The sequence below is a fragment of the Pteropus medius genome, unplaced genomic scaffold (assembly GCF_902729225.1).
Source record: "Pteropus medius unplaced genomic scaffold, Ma_sr-lr_union100, whole genome shotgun sequence".
Lineage (NCBI taxonomy): Eukaryota > Metazoa > Chordata > Mammalia > Chiroptera > Pteropodidae > Pteropus > Pteropus medius.
Window position 1 is genome coordinate 7,726,399 of NW_024352783.1, and position 15,119 is coordinate 7,741,517.

Here is a 15,119-nt window from a genome sequence, read left to right on the forward strand (position 1 = left end):
ATATGCATTCGGTAAATGATAGATGTGATTTTATTCCATTAGTGACTCACTTCCTTTAAATCTTAACCTGCCTCAACTGTTTAATCTAGATGAAGTACTAAAAACAGGGTGAGGACTCTTAAATCTTAGAAGTGGTGTGTAATTTTCTAAGAGCTGGATTTTCTCTGTATTAAAAACAAACAAACAAAAATCCCACTTCCCTTTACTTTAAGGTAAATGGATGTGGTTATTTCCAATCCTTGATTCAGATTTATCAGCAATGTAAAGTGAAACTGATTAAGAGGTTGTTTACAACTTTTTAATTTTTATTTGCATGTCTCATCTGTTTTTGAGATATCTGTTTTTCCTGCTTTCCCTTTCTCCCAGATATATTTCAAAGCTAAACAATGATGTCCAGTCCGTTTGTATTTTCTCTTACCTTGATAAAGAAACATTGAGATTTAAAATTTAGTTTTGAAAGTATCTTTCCTTTTTGACCTATAACAGATGTCGCCTGTGGCCATTTTCTGTTTAGGAAAACCTTTCAAAAAGAACAGATGATGTTATGATGGGTACTTTCAACTTTTATTTTTTCCATGACAATCTTAATAGTTCACAAATTTAAAATGATAATCCTTTTCTCTATAGTGCTTTTATAGAAAATATATACTCTAAGAACAATATAAAGTATATGTGAATTTACCTACACATTATGTTTAATTCTTGAATTGCTTTCTTGTTTTGGAAGGGCTGATATGCCGAGCATTACCCAGGGGGAGCCCCCATTCTGACCTCAAAGAAAGGACTGTGCTGTCTGGTTCCATAATGCAGGGTAAACTTTTTGTTGGTTTTGGCTTTTATTCATGACTGCCTCACTGGCAAAATAGTTTGACATTAATTTGCAGTGCATGAAACCTGCTTTTAAGATATTTTAAGATATTCTCTTTTGAAATATAAGATACATAGGCTTGATTATAAATATTATTTCTGAGCTATATACTTAATTTGAAAATGATAGTTGCCTAATCTTTGAATATACAGACATCTTCATTATGTAAGAACCATTCTGTGATTGTGATAAATGATGTATTAAATCTTGAAAACTCTAAAAAAGTAATGACTGATGAATATTTATTTAAAGTTCTGTTGTAAACAGAAAATCGATTAGAAACCGCAAGGTGGCAAGGCATTAATTTTTTTTAATTGTGTTAAAATATGTAACAGAATTTACTGTTTTAACAATTTTTAAGTATATATTTCAGTGGCATTATTGTGGCAACCATCAGCATTATTTTAATAAGCATGTTTCCTGAATTCTCTTTCGAAGGCACACCAAGAGCAACAACTGAAAGCTTTGAAGATGGCCTTAAGTATCCCAAACAGATTAAGAGGGAGAGTCCTCCCATACGAGCATTTGAAGGTGCCATTACTAAAGGAAAACCATATGATGGCATTACCACCATCAAAGAAATGGGGCGTTCCATTCATGAGATTCCACGGCAAGATATTTTAACTCAGGAAAGCCGAAAAACTCCAGAAGTGGTCCAGAGCACAAGGCCAATAATTGAGGGCTCTATCTCCCAGGTAACTAGATTGTGGTTCTTTTTGTTGGCCATTCTTCTTTAGACTGTGATATTTATGGCGTATTTTTAAAAGTGTAATTTAATAATTATAAGTAGTTCTTATGCTATCACATATCTTGGAAATAAACATGAAAGTTTATATATGTTTTATCATTAGTTTTTCTTGTGGCCATAGTGTGGAGTGAATAATGTGGGAAATGATGCAACTCAGGATTGGTGGGCTTGTAATTGAGACATCCACACAGAAAATAAAGATTACTACGGCGAACTATAATTGCCATGTGCCAAATATAGACCTGAGATGGGAAAATATTCACATGCTTTGGGCTACCTGTAATGTTTGTTTCTTGCTCTTTAGGGTACACCAATAAAGTTTGACAGCAACTCAGGTCAGTCTGCCATCAAACACAATGTCAAATCCTTAATCACGGGGCCCAGCAAACTAGCCCGTGGAATACCTTCACTGGAAATTGTGCCGGAGAACATAAAAGTGGTAGAACGGGGAAAATATGAGGATGTGAAAGCAGGCGAGCCAGTGCGTTCCCGGCACACATCAGTGGTAAGCTCTGGCCCCTCAGTTCTTAGGTCAACACTTCATGACGCTCCCAAAGCACAGCTGAGCCCAGGGATTTATGACGACACCAATGCACGGCGAACACCTGTGAGTTATCAAAACACCATGTCCAGAGGCTCACCCATGATGAACAGAACTTCCGATGGTATGTAATTTTTGTATTCTTGTCTGATTATTTTTATTGCGCCTTTTTATGTCTGGCAAGTAGCAGATGTTGAATTGTTAGCTTTACAATGAAGCAGGATCTGTAGGTTGTGCTTGATGCTAGAGTTATGGAGTGCTACCAGATTAAAGGTAGGCATAATTATAGGTAAAATACCTAATATTGTAATCAAGTGCAGACTGTGGTGGAGTCCAGAAATGCTCTAGAGTAAGTATAGGCTTAGAATGGTTTTTTTCAGCTAATTCTGTGAGGTTTTCTGGAAGTCAGTTTTCACATTTGTTTTTTTCAGCAGCAATTTGGTGTGGTAGTTGAAAGTTTAGGGTCTGGAGCAAGACTATTTAGGCTTGAATTAATAATGTTCTTCCTGCATGAACCTGGACAAGTTACCAAATTTTTCTACGCTTTAGTTTCCTCATCCATAAAGTAGCAATGTATTATTAAGACCAACCTCGCTGCATTGTTGCACAGATAAAATGAAGTGATAATGTGTTTACAAGACTTTAAAAGAATAGTTCCTGGTATGCTTGAAGGACTCAATAAATGTGAACTATTATTGTTATTGGTGGGTACATCAGTAAGGTAATTGTTTCAGGAGGTCCCTGAAACAATTCTCAGGCCCTTAAAAATGTATCCACGTACCATTTAAAATTTTATTGCAATACATGATTTATTGAGGACTCATGTGCAGGGTCCAAGGCTGGACACTACTAGAATTGTAAAGATGAGAAGTGTGGGAGAGGAGTAGCATGGAAGGAGAAGAAAAGGGAAATGCCTACTTAGGGGTAGGGTGGAGAATCCAAAACTTTTTTGGCTCTAGTTTTGAAGGAGAAGAATCGCTCTGCAGAAGGAAAAGGCACTCCATATTTGAATAAATTGGGGCTTAGAAGGGGATGTAAAAAACCAGTATGATTTCTTGGTTGTGACAGGCAGATTTGTTTGACCATGGTAAAGTTGATATCAAAATATCATATAGATGATAATGATGGTTGTACAACATTGTGAGTGTATTAATGCCACTGAATTGTCCCCTTTAAAATGGCTAGAATGGGGAGTAAAAGGGGTCAAATATGTGGTGACAGAAAGAACTCTAACTATGGGAGGTAAACACAATGAAAATATATATGCCTTACTGTTAAAATGTACAGCTAAAACTTACTGGATTTTGTTAACCAGTATCACCATAAAAAATAAATAAATAAATTTAAAGGCGAAAATAAATAATTTAAAAAATGGCTAGAATGGTAAATTTTATGTTCTGTGTATTTCTTTGGATATTCCGAGACCTAGTTTCCAATGTGGTAGTGGTGGGATATTCCCCACACCAACAAACATTTCTCAGACATCAGTAGGGTAACTAGAATTCAGTTCAGTTCCAACACTGCCTACCCAGAGATAACACCAGATTCCACTGGTTAAGGGTTCAAGGTTCAGCCTACAAGACTGTGTACCCCAACTCCCAGTCCATCAACTTCGGATGCCAATCAGGCTGTTCCTTGTGCTCTGACCAACTGGCTGCAGATTGGAGATTCCAGTGACACCTTCCAACTCAGGATGCCAGTCACTAGTCCAGATCATTACCTGTACTTTTGACCAACTGGCTATAAATCAGAGGTTCCCACGACCCTCTCCTTGGGTTTGATTAATTTGCTACGACTCACAGAGTTCGAAGGAACATTTTACTTACTAGGTCACCGGTTTATTAAAAACGATGCAGGAGCAGCCAGATGGAATTATGCATAGGGCAATGTATGTGGGAAGGGGCGCAGAACTTCCACGCCCTACAGGCTCCACTCTCCCCAACACCTAGGTCACTCACCAACCAGGAAGCTCTCTGAAGACAGTCCTTTTGGTTTTTATGAAGGCTTCATTATATAGTCATGATTGAATCACTAACTATTGCCAATTGAATTCAGCCTTCAGCTCCTCTTCCCTTTTTGGAGGTCATGTCCTAGGATTGAAGGTTCTACCCCTCTAATCACATGATTGGTTCACCTAGCAACCAACCCCACCCTTAGATCCAAAAGTCACCTCATTAACACAACAAAAGACACCTTCATCTCAACACTTAGGAAATTTCAAGGGTCTTGGGAGCTGTGAGTCAGAAATTGCGGATGAAAGCCACATGTTTATTTCTTATAAATCACATATTGCAGTGTTTTATCACAGTTATTAAAACAATTGAGTGCGAAAGCCAATAAATGTTTGCATTGATGGGAGGATCTAACCTTTATGAATATCATTTAGAAAAGAAAAGGCTGGAGTAGGAAGGAGATCGATGTTGGTGAGGTAATGAGAAAGTCTTCATGGAAGTACAGAACAAGTAAAAATAGTACAGTTGTTCCTCCCTTATCCATGGGAGATATGTTCCAAGACCCCGATTGGATGCCTGAAACCTCAGATAATAGTGAACTTTATCGATAGTATGTTTTCCCCTATATATATATATATACCTTTTCACATAAAGGGAGCAGTTTACATCTTCTCTTTAGCATATCTAAATTGTCAGCATCACTGCTCTTGTGCTTTGAGGCCATTAATAAGTAAAATAAAGGTTACATGAACACAAGCACTGCAGTATGACAGTTGATCTGATAACCCAAGATTGCTACTAAAAGACTAATGGGTGGGTAGGGCATACAGCGTGGAGACAGAACTGAAGGGCACGAGATTTAAAATGGTGCACAATTTAAAACTTAATGAATTGTTTATTTCTGGAATTTTCCACTTAAATATTTTTGGACTGCAGTTGACCACAGTTAACTGAAATCATGGAATGCAGAAGAAAAAAAAAAGAAAAAAGATTGGGGGGACTACTGTATAACTTAGTGACTGATGGGCAGCAAGGAGGTTGGGTAATACAAGGAGAGGAAATTGAGACTTGATACATGTGAGATCAAAAGAATTGAGAGTGTTAAAGTCATACAGAAAACAAAATTATTTATGAGATTTAAAGAGGAGTGTTAAACTTCATTTTAATTTAACATTAGGTCATAAAACACTAGTGCTATGATCTAAAAGATGATAATCTATAAATCTCAAAATCTGCTAGATGTTACATTTGCATATTTTGTAAAAGTGAACTTTAAATTTTTAGTGGACAGGGAAGATCAAAATATTATATGTCTATAGTCTATACCTGAGATGTTGAGAAATGAATAAATATCATACTTAGCAAGTTTTCTTAAGAATTTTTTTTGTTGGCTCTTTTTTTTTCCAGTTACAATTTCTTCTAGCAAGTCTACCAATCATGAAAGAAAATCGACACTGACTCCTACCCAGAGAGAAAGTATGCCAGCGAAATCTCCAGTGCCTGGAGTGGACCCTGTAGTAAGCCACAGCCCTTTTGATCCCCATCATAGGGGCAGCACCGCAGGAGAGGTTTATCGGAGCCATCTTCCTACACATTTGGATCCAGCCATGCCATTTCACAGGGCTCTGGACCCCGGTAAGCACAGTGTGTAGTGCTCATTTATGGCAAAGAAATAATATACCTGTTTGACTTATACTTTAATAAAGAGAAAGTTTAACAATATGCAGATAATTGCACATATCATTAGCATACAGCTTTGAATTTTCGCCATCCGTATATCCCCATGTTACCAGCATCCAAATTAGGAAAAAAAATAATACCAGTATCCCTTAAAGAACTAAAAGTAATAAGTATATGAAAAGCCCACTATGGCATTTGCTTAAGCTGTTGAACACATAGCTTAATGTAAAAGTTATTTTTAAATGGCACAGGCATACCTTAAACATTTTAATTTTTAACATAGACATTCATTTACTAGTGTTCTTATCTAAGGCCAAGGTTCACTGATTAAACTTTACCATTGTCTTTCTTATATAAACGATACTTACATTTCCAGGTTTAGTTTTTTTAAGTGAAGCTAAAATTTAGAGACATTTTACATCAGTCTAAACACAGAATCATTTTAGATTTCCCCCCAACTTTTAAAATAGTCTAATCCATACCTGATTCAGCTTCTGTATTGAGTCTTTCCAAAACAGTCAACTTAATTTCCAGAGAAAAATCACTCTTTTCATTCTTCTTTTCATCCTTCTCTAGATCATTTCATTAAGTTACATAATTACAGTAGCAAATATAACTAGAAGGAATTTTCAAACAGACACCACTGACTATAAGTAAACAATTCTGGTAGGTGCAGAGGTATGCAGGTTTTCTACAGAGCAGTCTGCACTGGACACAATGATGCTGCTCACCAGGGGTGGGGCAGAGTGTTCTGCAAAGGGAAGAGTCCCATCATCCGGTCCGCAGGTCCGTCCGCCAGCAGGTCTGTGGAGAATCTCTACTGGGTTGTCTGTCATGACTCACCTGCTGTGCAGAATCCACCCTGCCCTCAGAGGTTCCAGTCCCTGCTCCTCTTGCCTGCTCAGACTCACTCAATTATGTTTTCTGGTCATAGCTCTTCTGTTTGCTTATTACCATCTTTCTTTCAGGTTGAAATTGGGACACAGAACATTGTGTTTCACCTTGGTCTTTAGGGAAGCAATTTTCATTACCAGTATGCTAAGATTTCTGAGAGTTGTTTATATTTTATAGTAGCAAGGTATGTGTATAAAGTGTTTTATTGAAAGCTATAACGCTGCCATCGAATTGTTTGTTACTTGAGAACATTAAGTTTCAGAGGAGTTCACACCTAGTCCTTCAGAGACTGTCCAGAACTTAGGTGGAAGTTCTCACAGAGTCCCCTGACAGACTTACCTCACTGGAGTTCTAGATGTAGGGGAAGCAAACATTCCAGAAAACTTGTCGAATGTTTATACTTTTATTTAGTTTTTATTATAGTCCTTTATTTTATAGCAGTTTCATTTGCTTGTCATTTTTGAGCTTTTGCTGGATTACAACTATTTTAAGGATAGAGACATTATCTTGTACTTTTTACCATACCTACCTCTTCCTAGTATCTTGTGTCATGCTCTAACCTAGGGTTGCCAGACTACTGCCTAGAGGCCAAATTCTGCTGCTGCTTGTTTGTGTAAATAAAGTTTTATTAGCACATAGCCACACCCACTTGTTTATACCTGTGGCTGCAGTGGCAGAGTTGATTTGGTGCCACAGAGACTATATGGTCTACAAAGCCTAAAATATTTGCCATCTAGCCCTTTAGAGAAAAAGTGTTTATCTATGCTCTAAACACATGCAGTAATTAAATGCTTATAAACTAATCATTTTCACCCCCAGGGAAGTAAAGTTGCTATTTGTCACAAAGTGTTTTCACATATATTTCCACTTGGTTGTATTGGATAATCAGAACTACAAAAATAATTTCATTTTTAAATCACTCTTGGAGACTTTAGGTGAAAATAATACAGTTACATGGCAAATATTGAAAGTGAAGCTACTTGAATTTTTTAAGCTACTATTCTGGTAAAAAGGTTAATACTCATTTTATTTAGTTTCTCCTTCCCCTTTTCCATTATATCTGACATTAGAATATAGATATTAATATTGCTAATATATCAAGGTTAAAATGAATCCACCTTAATCCCTGTAGCACCTGCCCCCCACCTTCCATGTTAAATAAAAGTTGCATGTACGCATTAGATCAACAAATTGTTTTTTCCTTACTCTTTTTGTGGGTGATGTTTAGCAAATGAATTTTAACCTAGACTAAATGAAATACCTTTCTCTCATCCTCTCAATCAGCTGCTGCTGCTTACCTGTTTCAAAGACAGCTCTCACCAACTCCAGGTTACCCAAGTCAATATCAGCTTTATGCAATGGAGAACACAAGGCAGACAATACTAAATGATTACATTACCTCACAGCAGATGCAAGTGAATTTGCGCCCAGATGTGGCCAGAGGACTCTCCCCACGAGAGCAGCAGCTGGGTCTTCCGTACCCAGCGACAAGGGGTCTGTGTCTTTGCCGTTCAGATTTTATAGCACTTATTATGTGTACCCAGGATTTCCTAGGTATTCAATAAATATTTGTTGAATGAAAGATGGAAAAAAAGTAAAGAAGGCTGTATCCTTCTTTCTATAACCTTTAACCTTTGAAGGCACCAAAGTAATGTCTTGAGATGGGGTGTTTTGGTGAACACTGAAAAAACTAAACCAAATCATTGTGCCATGTATTTAGAATAATTTTTTTTTACCGGTTTTCTGTCTCTCTTTTAAGTCCGTGCTTTTAGGTTACTGGTATGGAGCAGATATTTCATATCCTTCTCTAGATTTAAAGAAGGTCTTATAAAGTAATGATGACCATAAACATTTTTATTTATACCGTATACAAAGTATCATTGAATTATAGAGATAAACTAAAAAATAATTGCCACATACAGTTCTGTGTCTTTACAATAACACTTAAATTTAACATAATTTCATTGTATTTGTCTTTTGAGCAGGAATCATTGACCTGACCAATATGCCACCAGCAATTTTAGTGCCTCATCCAGGGGGAACAAGTACTCCTCCTATGGACAGAATCACTTATATTCCTGGTACACAGATTACTTTCCCTCCCAGGCCATACAACTCTGCTTCTATGTCTCCAGGTAAGAGCCCACAGTCACACACCTCTCTGATATGACCACCGTACTCAAGTGTTTACAGCATAGCCTTTTAAGGTATTTTGGGCACTTTTTTCTCATTTGGTCTCCTGTTTTTCATGTAATATTTAGTAATAGTTCCTGTATGCCATCTGTTACTAGATACTCTAGAAATATCCTAAAAGCTTGTATTATGCTCCAGTTGTCATCCAAGACAATAAAACAAACTTCCTAGATCTCAAATTTGAAACTGTTTGAAAATTTTTAGTCACTTAAGAATTTAAAAATTGTTTGATATACCTGATAAGTTGATATTTTTGTCTTTAAGTTGCAAATTTATGTGTTTTACAGGACACTCAACACATCTTGCGGCAGCTGCAAGTGCTGAAAGAGAACGTGAAAGGGAGCGGGAGAAGGAGCGGGAACGAATTGCTGCAGCTTCCTCAGACCTCTACCTTCGGCCAGGTGAATGGGTTGGCTTTTTTCATTCTGTGGATATTTCTTGGTAATCTAATGTGATGGGGCATTGTGCATAATGTCATAGGGGGTGCTAAGATGTTCTCGCAAATAAGAATTAGAAGAGAGAAAGTAATTACATGCTTTAAGTGAAGTATACATGTTGAAAGTAATATAAAAGTTGAAATGGTGCAGAGACGAATTTTAAACAGGAAAATGAAGTTTTCAGGATGATTTGGCCCCAGCAATTAGCTATAGTTGGGCCTAAAGATACTGGATGTAGAGCTAATTGTAGCTGAAAGCAGCCCAAACAAAAGGCTAATAGACATGAAGATGTATGTGTTTGATGCTGAAATTTAACGAAAGAATGGAAAACATGGTTAGAAGGTTGTGTGATGTTTCGAATAAGTGAAATGCTGCCATTTGGTGTAGGAAGTAGGTGACTTGATCAGAGGGACATTTACACAAAGGTGGCATGAGATGGATTAGAACCCTATAGGTAGGTACGGGCTGGTGCCGGGAGGACAGTAAGACTGTCAGTTCATATGTGTTCTAATGGAGCTTAAGATATGTTGACACTGGCAATGGCCAGAAAGGAACTGCTTGGAAGAATGCTGTTAAGGTAATTCAAAAGGACTTAATAACTAGATATGGAGAGTAAGGAAGAGATGAGAAACAAGATTATCTGCACTTAAGATTGAGCAGGATTAGTGAAAGCAAAGAGAGTGATTTTTATTTTGGACATACTTAATCTTACGTGTTTTTGGAACATTTGTCAACCCTTAGATGTTACTGGGAGGAATGTTATAAGTGGCGGCAAAGGGAGCCAGACAGATGTGGTCAGAGAGGCTGCTGCAGAACTGAAGGGCACAGTACAAGGAGGTTGTCACATTTATGTGGTCATGGGAGACAAACCCTATAAAATCAAAGTGATGGCACTGTAGAGAAGGAGCCTAAAAACTAGCCATCATGTTTCATTAGTACTGTCATTTGCGAGGATTTATCTTAAACAATTCAGTGGCTGCAAAGCCTAAAAATATTTTGATGTAACCCACTGTGTACATGTAATAAAAACATCACTGAGTGTCTGATGATAGGAAACATTTAATGAATTATGAGGTAGCCCTATAATATTGATTTTATGTTGATTGTCTAAAAACATGGAAGTTGATTTAATTTAAAGCTGAATACGAGTGATAACTTATTTTTTAGTTTATCTCTGTAATTCATGATACTTTGTATACAATTAAATAAAAACGTTTACGGTCATCATTACTTTGTAAATTTTAAAAATGTTTGTGGTCTCACATGCAGATTTAACATGATAAAATACCATTTTTCTACATCAGACATTGGCAATACTAGTGTAAATGGGGATAGCCTTTTCAGAGATATAAAAATTTAAATAGCAATTTCACTTCTAAGATTATGCCCCTTATACTTACACAAACTGATAATTGTCAGAAAGGAGAAAATTGCTGAAAAGGCTGCCCTAGGTGGTACCTGCTGTGAGAATAGGGATGTATATACTAAAACTGCTAGTTCTTAAATGAGGGCAAAGAACAAGTTAGAAAGTCAGACAGAGGGCATAGAACAAGAGGGGTTAGAGAAGAAAGTGATTAAAGAAGAAATATGAGAATTTGAGATCTTCCGAGTAAAAAAGTAGTTTTGACCAAGGCCAAGTTGTGGCTGTGTTATGGGAGAGCTGAGCTTAAGTGAACAAAAAACATCTCAAATGTTGAAGAGTAGTTAGTGGAGCTGTACTTTTGGGAAGGGTAGTGTGAATGATTTCATGTCAAAAGAGAGCTCGCTGAGAAAGACAGTTACCTGTGGAGGGCAGTAAAGAACTGGAGCAAGAACTGTGGATGAATGAAATAGTCTCAAACCCTGGGGTAGCAGTACTATATTATTTTTGTTATAATACTTAGAAAGTTATACCAAATTTGATTTGGGAAATGATAAATATACTAGAGTTTGAGGAAAAATCTTGAGAGATGAACTTACCTGATTTATTTTAATACTTCAGTATTGGTATTATTTTTGTTTCTCTTCTGGAATCAAGATAGAAACTTGTCACAAAAATGGCAATGATGGTAAATGATAACTGGCATTTTTGTTTCAAGTTACTAGTGTGGTTTTCTTGCATGTTTAAGAAACTCTTATAGAACATATTTTTATATTACACTTTAGAAAGTGTAATATCAGGTTTCTTATTTCATTTTCCTTTTTTCTTTTTGGGAATATTAAGAAATTAACAATCCTTAAATTTTGCTATCTCTAGCTTCTTCCTTGATGGCTTATCTTTTTGTGTGTGTGTATGTGTGTGTGTGCATGCCCCCCTGCAGGCTCAGAGCAGCCTGGCCGACCTGGCAGTCATGGATATGTTCGTTCCCCATCCCCTTCAGTAAGAGCTCAGGAGACCATATTGCAGCAGAGACCTAGTGTTTTCCAGGGAACCAATGGAACCAGTGTAATTACACCCTTGGATCCAAGTGCTCAGCTACGAATCATGTAAGTCTATTGTATATATATTGACAAAAAGATGCCAGTCTCTTTAATACACATTTTTTAGCTTGTGACTGCAGTAGTTTTAGTAATAATGTACTACCCACCCAACATATTTTTGTTGTTGCAGTTTGTCCTTTCATCTCCCCACCACACCCTAAAGTATGGAGTCTCCCTTTCACAGAGTTGTGGTTTGGTTTTATTTACAGGCCGCTGCCCGCTGGGGGCCCTTCAATAAGCCAAGGCTTGCCAGCTTCCCGTTACAACACTGCTGCAGATGCCCTGGCTGCTCTTGTGGATGCCGCAGCTTCTGCTCCCCAGATGGATGTTTCCAAAACAAAAGAGAGTAAGCATGAAGCTGCCAGGTTAGAAGAAAATTTGAGAAGCAGGTCAGCAGCAGTTAGTGAACAGCAGCAGCTAGAGCAGAAAACCCTGGAGGTGGAGAAGAGATCTGTTCAGTGTCTGTACACTTCTTCAGCCTTTCCAAGTGGCAAGCCCCAGCCTCATTCTTCAGTAGTTTATTCTGAGGCTGGGAAAGATAAAGGGCCTCCTCCAAAATCCAGATATGAGGAAGAGCTAAGGACCCGAGGGAAGACTACCATTACTGCAGCTAACTTCATAGACGTGATCATCACCCGGCAAATTGCCTCGGACAAGGATGCAAGGGAACGTGGCTCTCAAAGTTCAGACTCTTCTAGTAGCTGTATGTATTTCAATCTCAGTTTTGCAATGTGATTTCTGAGTAAAGAATTACTTTATTCTTTAGGCAAAGCAGAACAATATTGTATAAAGAAAATCTTAGTCTTGATAGTAAATGTAATAGGTTTTGTGCGTTAGTAGTACAAAAATGTCTCCTATTTTAATAATTATTTAAATATCAGAGTTTCTTTAGGTACACCTGTCAAGGTATTTTCCATGAGAAAAGTCTGCTCTTCACAGAGTTAAAGTTGTAAAGTAAATAGATAGAGGGCGGGGCTTATTGACATTTTCAGGCATATGAAAGGTGGTAGATAGATATATCATCAAGCTCTCTGCTGTGAGGCCTAATTTCTCAAGCAGTGTTTTCTGGGATGTGGTTCAGTGTATAGGCTGATACCCCCAAAGCCTCTTAATATCCTTTTTCTAAGGTATAGAGTTCTAATAAGTGAGACCACCTATTTTTGGTAATTGGTATTTACATTGCACCTTTCTTGCAAGGTGGATTTTGATCAAGCCCTGTTAATCACTTTGATGTCTACCTTGTAGTCCGTAAGAATTCATAAATCTGCAGTAAAATGCTAGAAAAGTTGCTTTAAATTTATTTTTAACTATCGCCTAAATTCTGTATAGAATTCCTGAAGAAACAAGGTGGTATTCAGATAAATATCTGCTAATACTTGAAGCGATTTAACCATATGTAGCCATCTCTGTTTCTATTAATGAGATTAGTAAAGTTGGAGATAATGAAAGAAATGATTTCTCATGCACCAGCATGCAACATGCGTCTTTGGAGAGATGAGGGGAGCTTGATAGTTGTGTAGACAAAAGACTTCCTTTAGCCTGGGATAATGGAAATCCTTAAAATAGGTGTTATACAGAAATTGCTAGGTGAGGAAGATCTGTAGTTACATGAATAGGCCCTTAGGAGAGAAGTCACCAGGACACATGGCGACCCCAGCCTGTGGCTTATTGAATGCTGTAGCACATGGTTCCCTAATCACTGGTTAACACTTCTTTTCAGTTTGCATCCAAACCAAATCTTGCTATAGGAGTTTGACTTTCAGAAGGTCTGACAATAGAAAGTCTAGCTTCTTTTCTGAGTGTTCATGTTCCTGAGTGTGGATATATATGCTTTTTTTTTTTTTTTATCATTGTGTAAATTACTTTCATGAAGCCCACAAGCTATTTACAGTTATTCATTGTGGTTTTCAGTTTTTCAATTCAGAGCCTCCCTCCCCCAAAGATGAAGCAGAGTCTTGCCCTCTACCCTTAAGGCTTTCAGAGCAATGTGAATACAGTTTACCATCAGACTTTCCATTGACTCTGTATTGGATGTGCTAAGTAGATTTAGGATGTTGAGTACCTAAACAGTGATGAGTACCAGTGGATATAAAAATTGCAAAGTAGTTTAAATTTCTTTGAATATAGTGATTTATTTTACTTCCCCAAAGATAGTTTCTATCCCAATTATCAGGTTTCTATTCTTCTGAGCATACTAGAATCGAGGTAATTGCAACCTCCATGACCTGTTGAGGGGTAGGAGGAAAGGGCTGTGCAGTTGAGTACTGGAGGAACAGGTGGTGGCCTGGTAGTAGAGTTCATTCTCACCTTCTGTACTTGTGTCCAAGACCCATTGACTGATCGTATTTGCCAATCCACCAGGGTCATATACCCTTTGGGCCTCTGACAGTTATCTCAGGTTCCTTGCTGCATCCTGAAGATGCAAAGAGTACTCTAAAGTCAAAGTTCCTGAGTAGGAGGTTTTACATCTGCCTCTCTCCTGTTCTCAGCTCTGAGGTATGGCAGGACTGTGAAAAGCTGCCTGGACCTGTAGTGCATAGACCCTCAGTTTCCTTAGAAACTGCATCTTAGAGGGGCATCCTCCCTTTCTGCCAACAGAGTGAATTTATTTCCCTTCAGATATCCCTACCATTTCTGTCAGTTTTCACAATGTAACATGGTGCTAAAAAATTGTTTAGAGTAATTTTTGTCAGCAATACTACAGTGATTTGAGAAAATAATTATATAGTTACTTAATCCATAGCTTTAAAATCATCATGGTAATGAAGCAGCTTTGTAACCTCAAAGTTTGTTTAAGAGCTTACTGTCTCACAGAATTGAAATTATTGGAAACAATGAACTATTGAGATCTACTCTCTCATTTATTGAATTTGTGCTGATGAATGTTTCCTGGTGATTTTCTTTTCCAGCTCCCAAGAGAATGTCACAAATCTATTCTTTATTCTGCCTCACCTAAAGGTCTTAGAGCCCTCAAAATTCCAGAAAACTCTGTATCCTACCAAGATTAGGAACACCGAGGAAGCACTTCTGGACCTTTGATAACCAGTTCATTGAGCTCATTATTTTTTTATTAATAACCTGGGTGCCATGGAACATTTCGGAGAATAAAAAATGAAAACATGCAAATAGGTTTGAAGATCTTACAGTTTTGAAACTTTTTATAGGATTTGTTTTAAAATAAGATTGTTTTCTTTTCTTGAAGTATCTTCTCACCGGTATGAAACACCTAGTGATGCTATTGAGGTGATAAGCCCTGCCAGTTCACCTGTACCGCCCCAGGAGAAACTACAGGCCTATCAATCAGAGGTTGTTAAGGCAAATCAAGCAGAAAGTATGTCTTTTTAGC

At 37.5% G+C, this 15,119-nt stretch overlaps 1 protein-coding gene across 24 annotated transcripts in view; it reads left to right on the forward strand.

Annotated features, from left to right (window-relative positions):
• NCOR1 (nuclear receptor corepressor 1) overlaps positions 1–15,119 on the forward strand; it is a 173,824-nt gene that overhangs the window by 138,100 nt on the left and 20,605 nt on the right. For 22 of the 24 annotated variants that reach the window (XM_039847432.1, XM_039847440.1, XM_039847443.1 and 19 more), the window contains 10 exons: positions 728–811; positions 1,307–1,563; positions 1,921–2,281; positions 5,517–5,744; positions 7,968–8,177; positions 8,669–8,818; positions 9,164–9,277; positions 11,614–11,779; positions 11,983–12,476; positions 14,976–15,104. In XM_039847432.1, the coding sequence (XP_039703366.1) occupies positions 728–811; positions 1,307–1,563; positions 1,921–2,281; positions 5,517–5,744; positions 7,968–8,177; positions 8,669–8,818; positions 9,164–9,277; positions 11,614–11,779; positions 11,983–12,476; positions 14,976–15,104 (2,193 nt within the window). The remainder of the gene's footprint in view (positions 1–727; positions 812–1,306; positions 1,564–1,920; positions 2,282–5,516; positions 5,745–7,967; positions 8,178–8,668; positions 8,819–9,163; positions 9,278–11,613; positions 11,780–11,982; positions 12,477–14,975; positions 15,105–15,119) is intronic. The other 2 variants (XM_039847454.1, XM_039847453.1) reach the window with 1 other exon arrangement.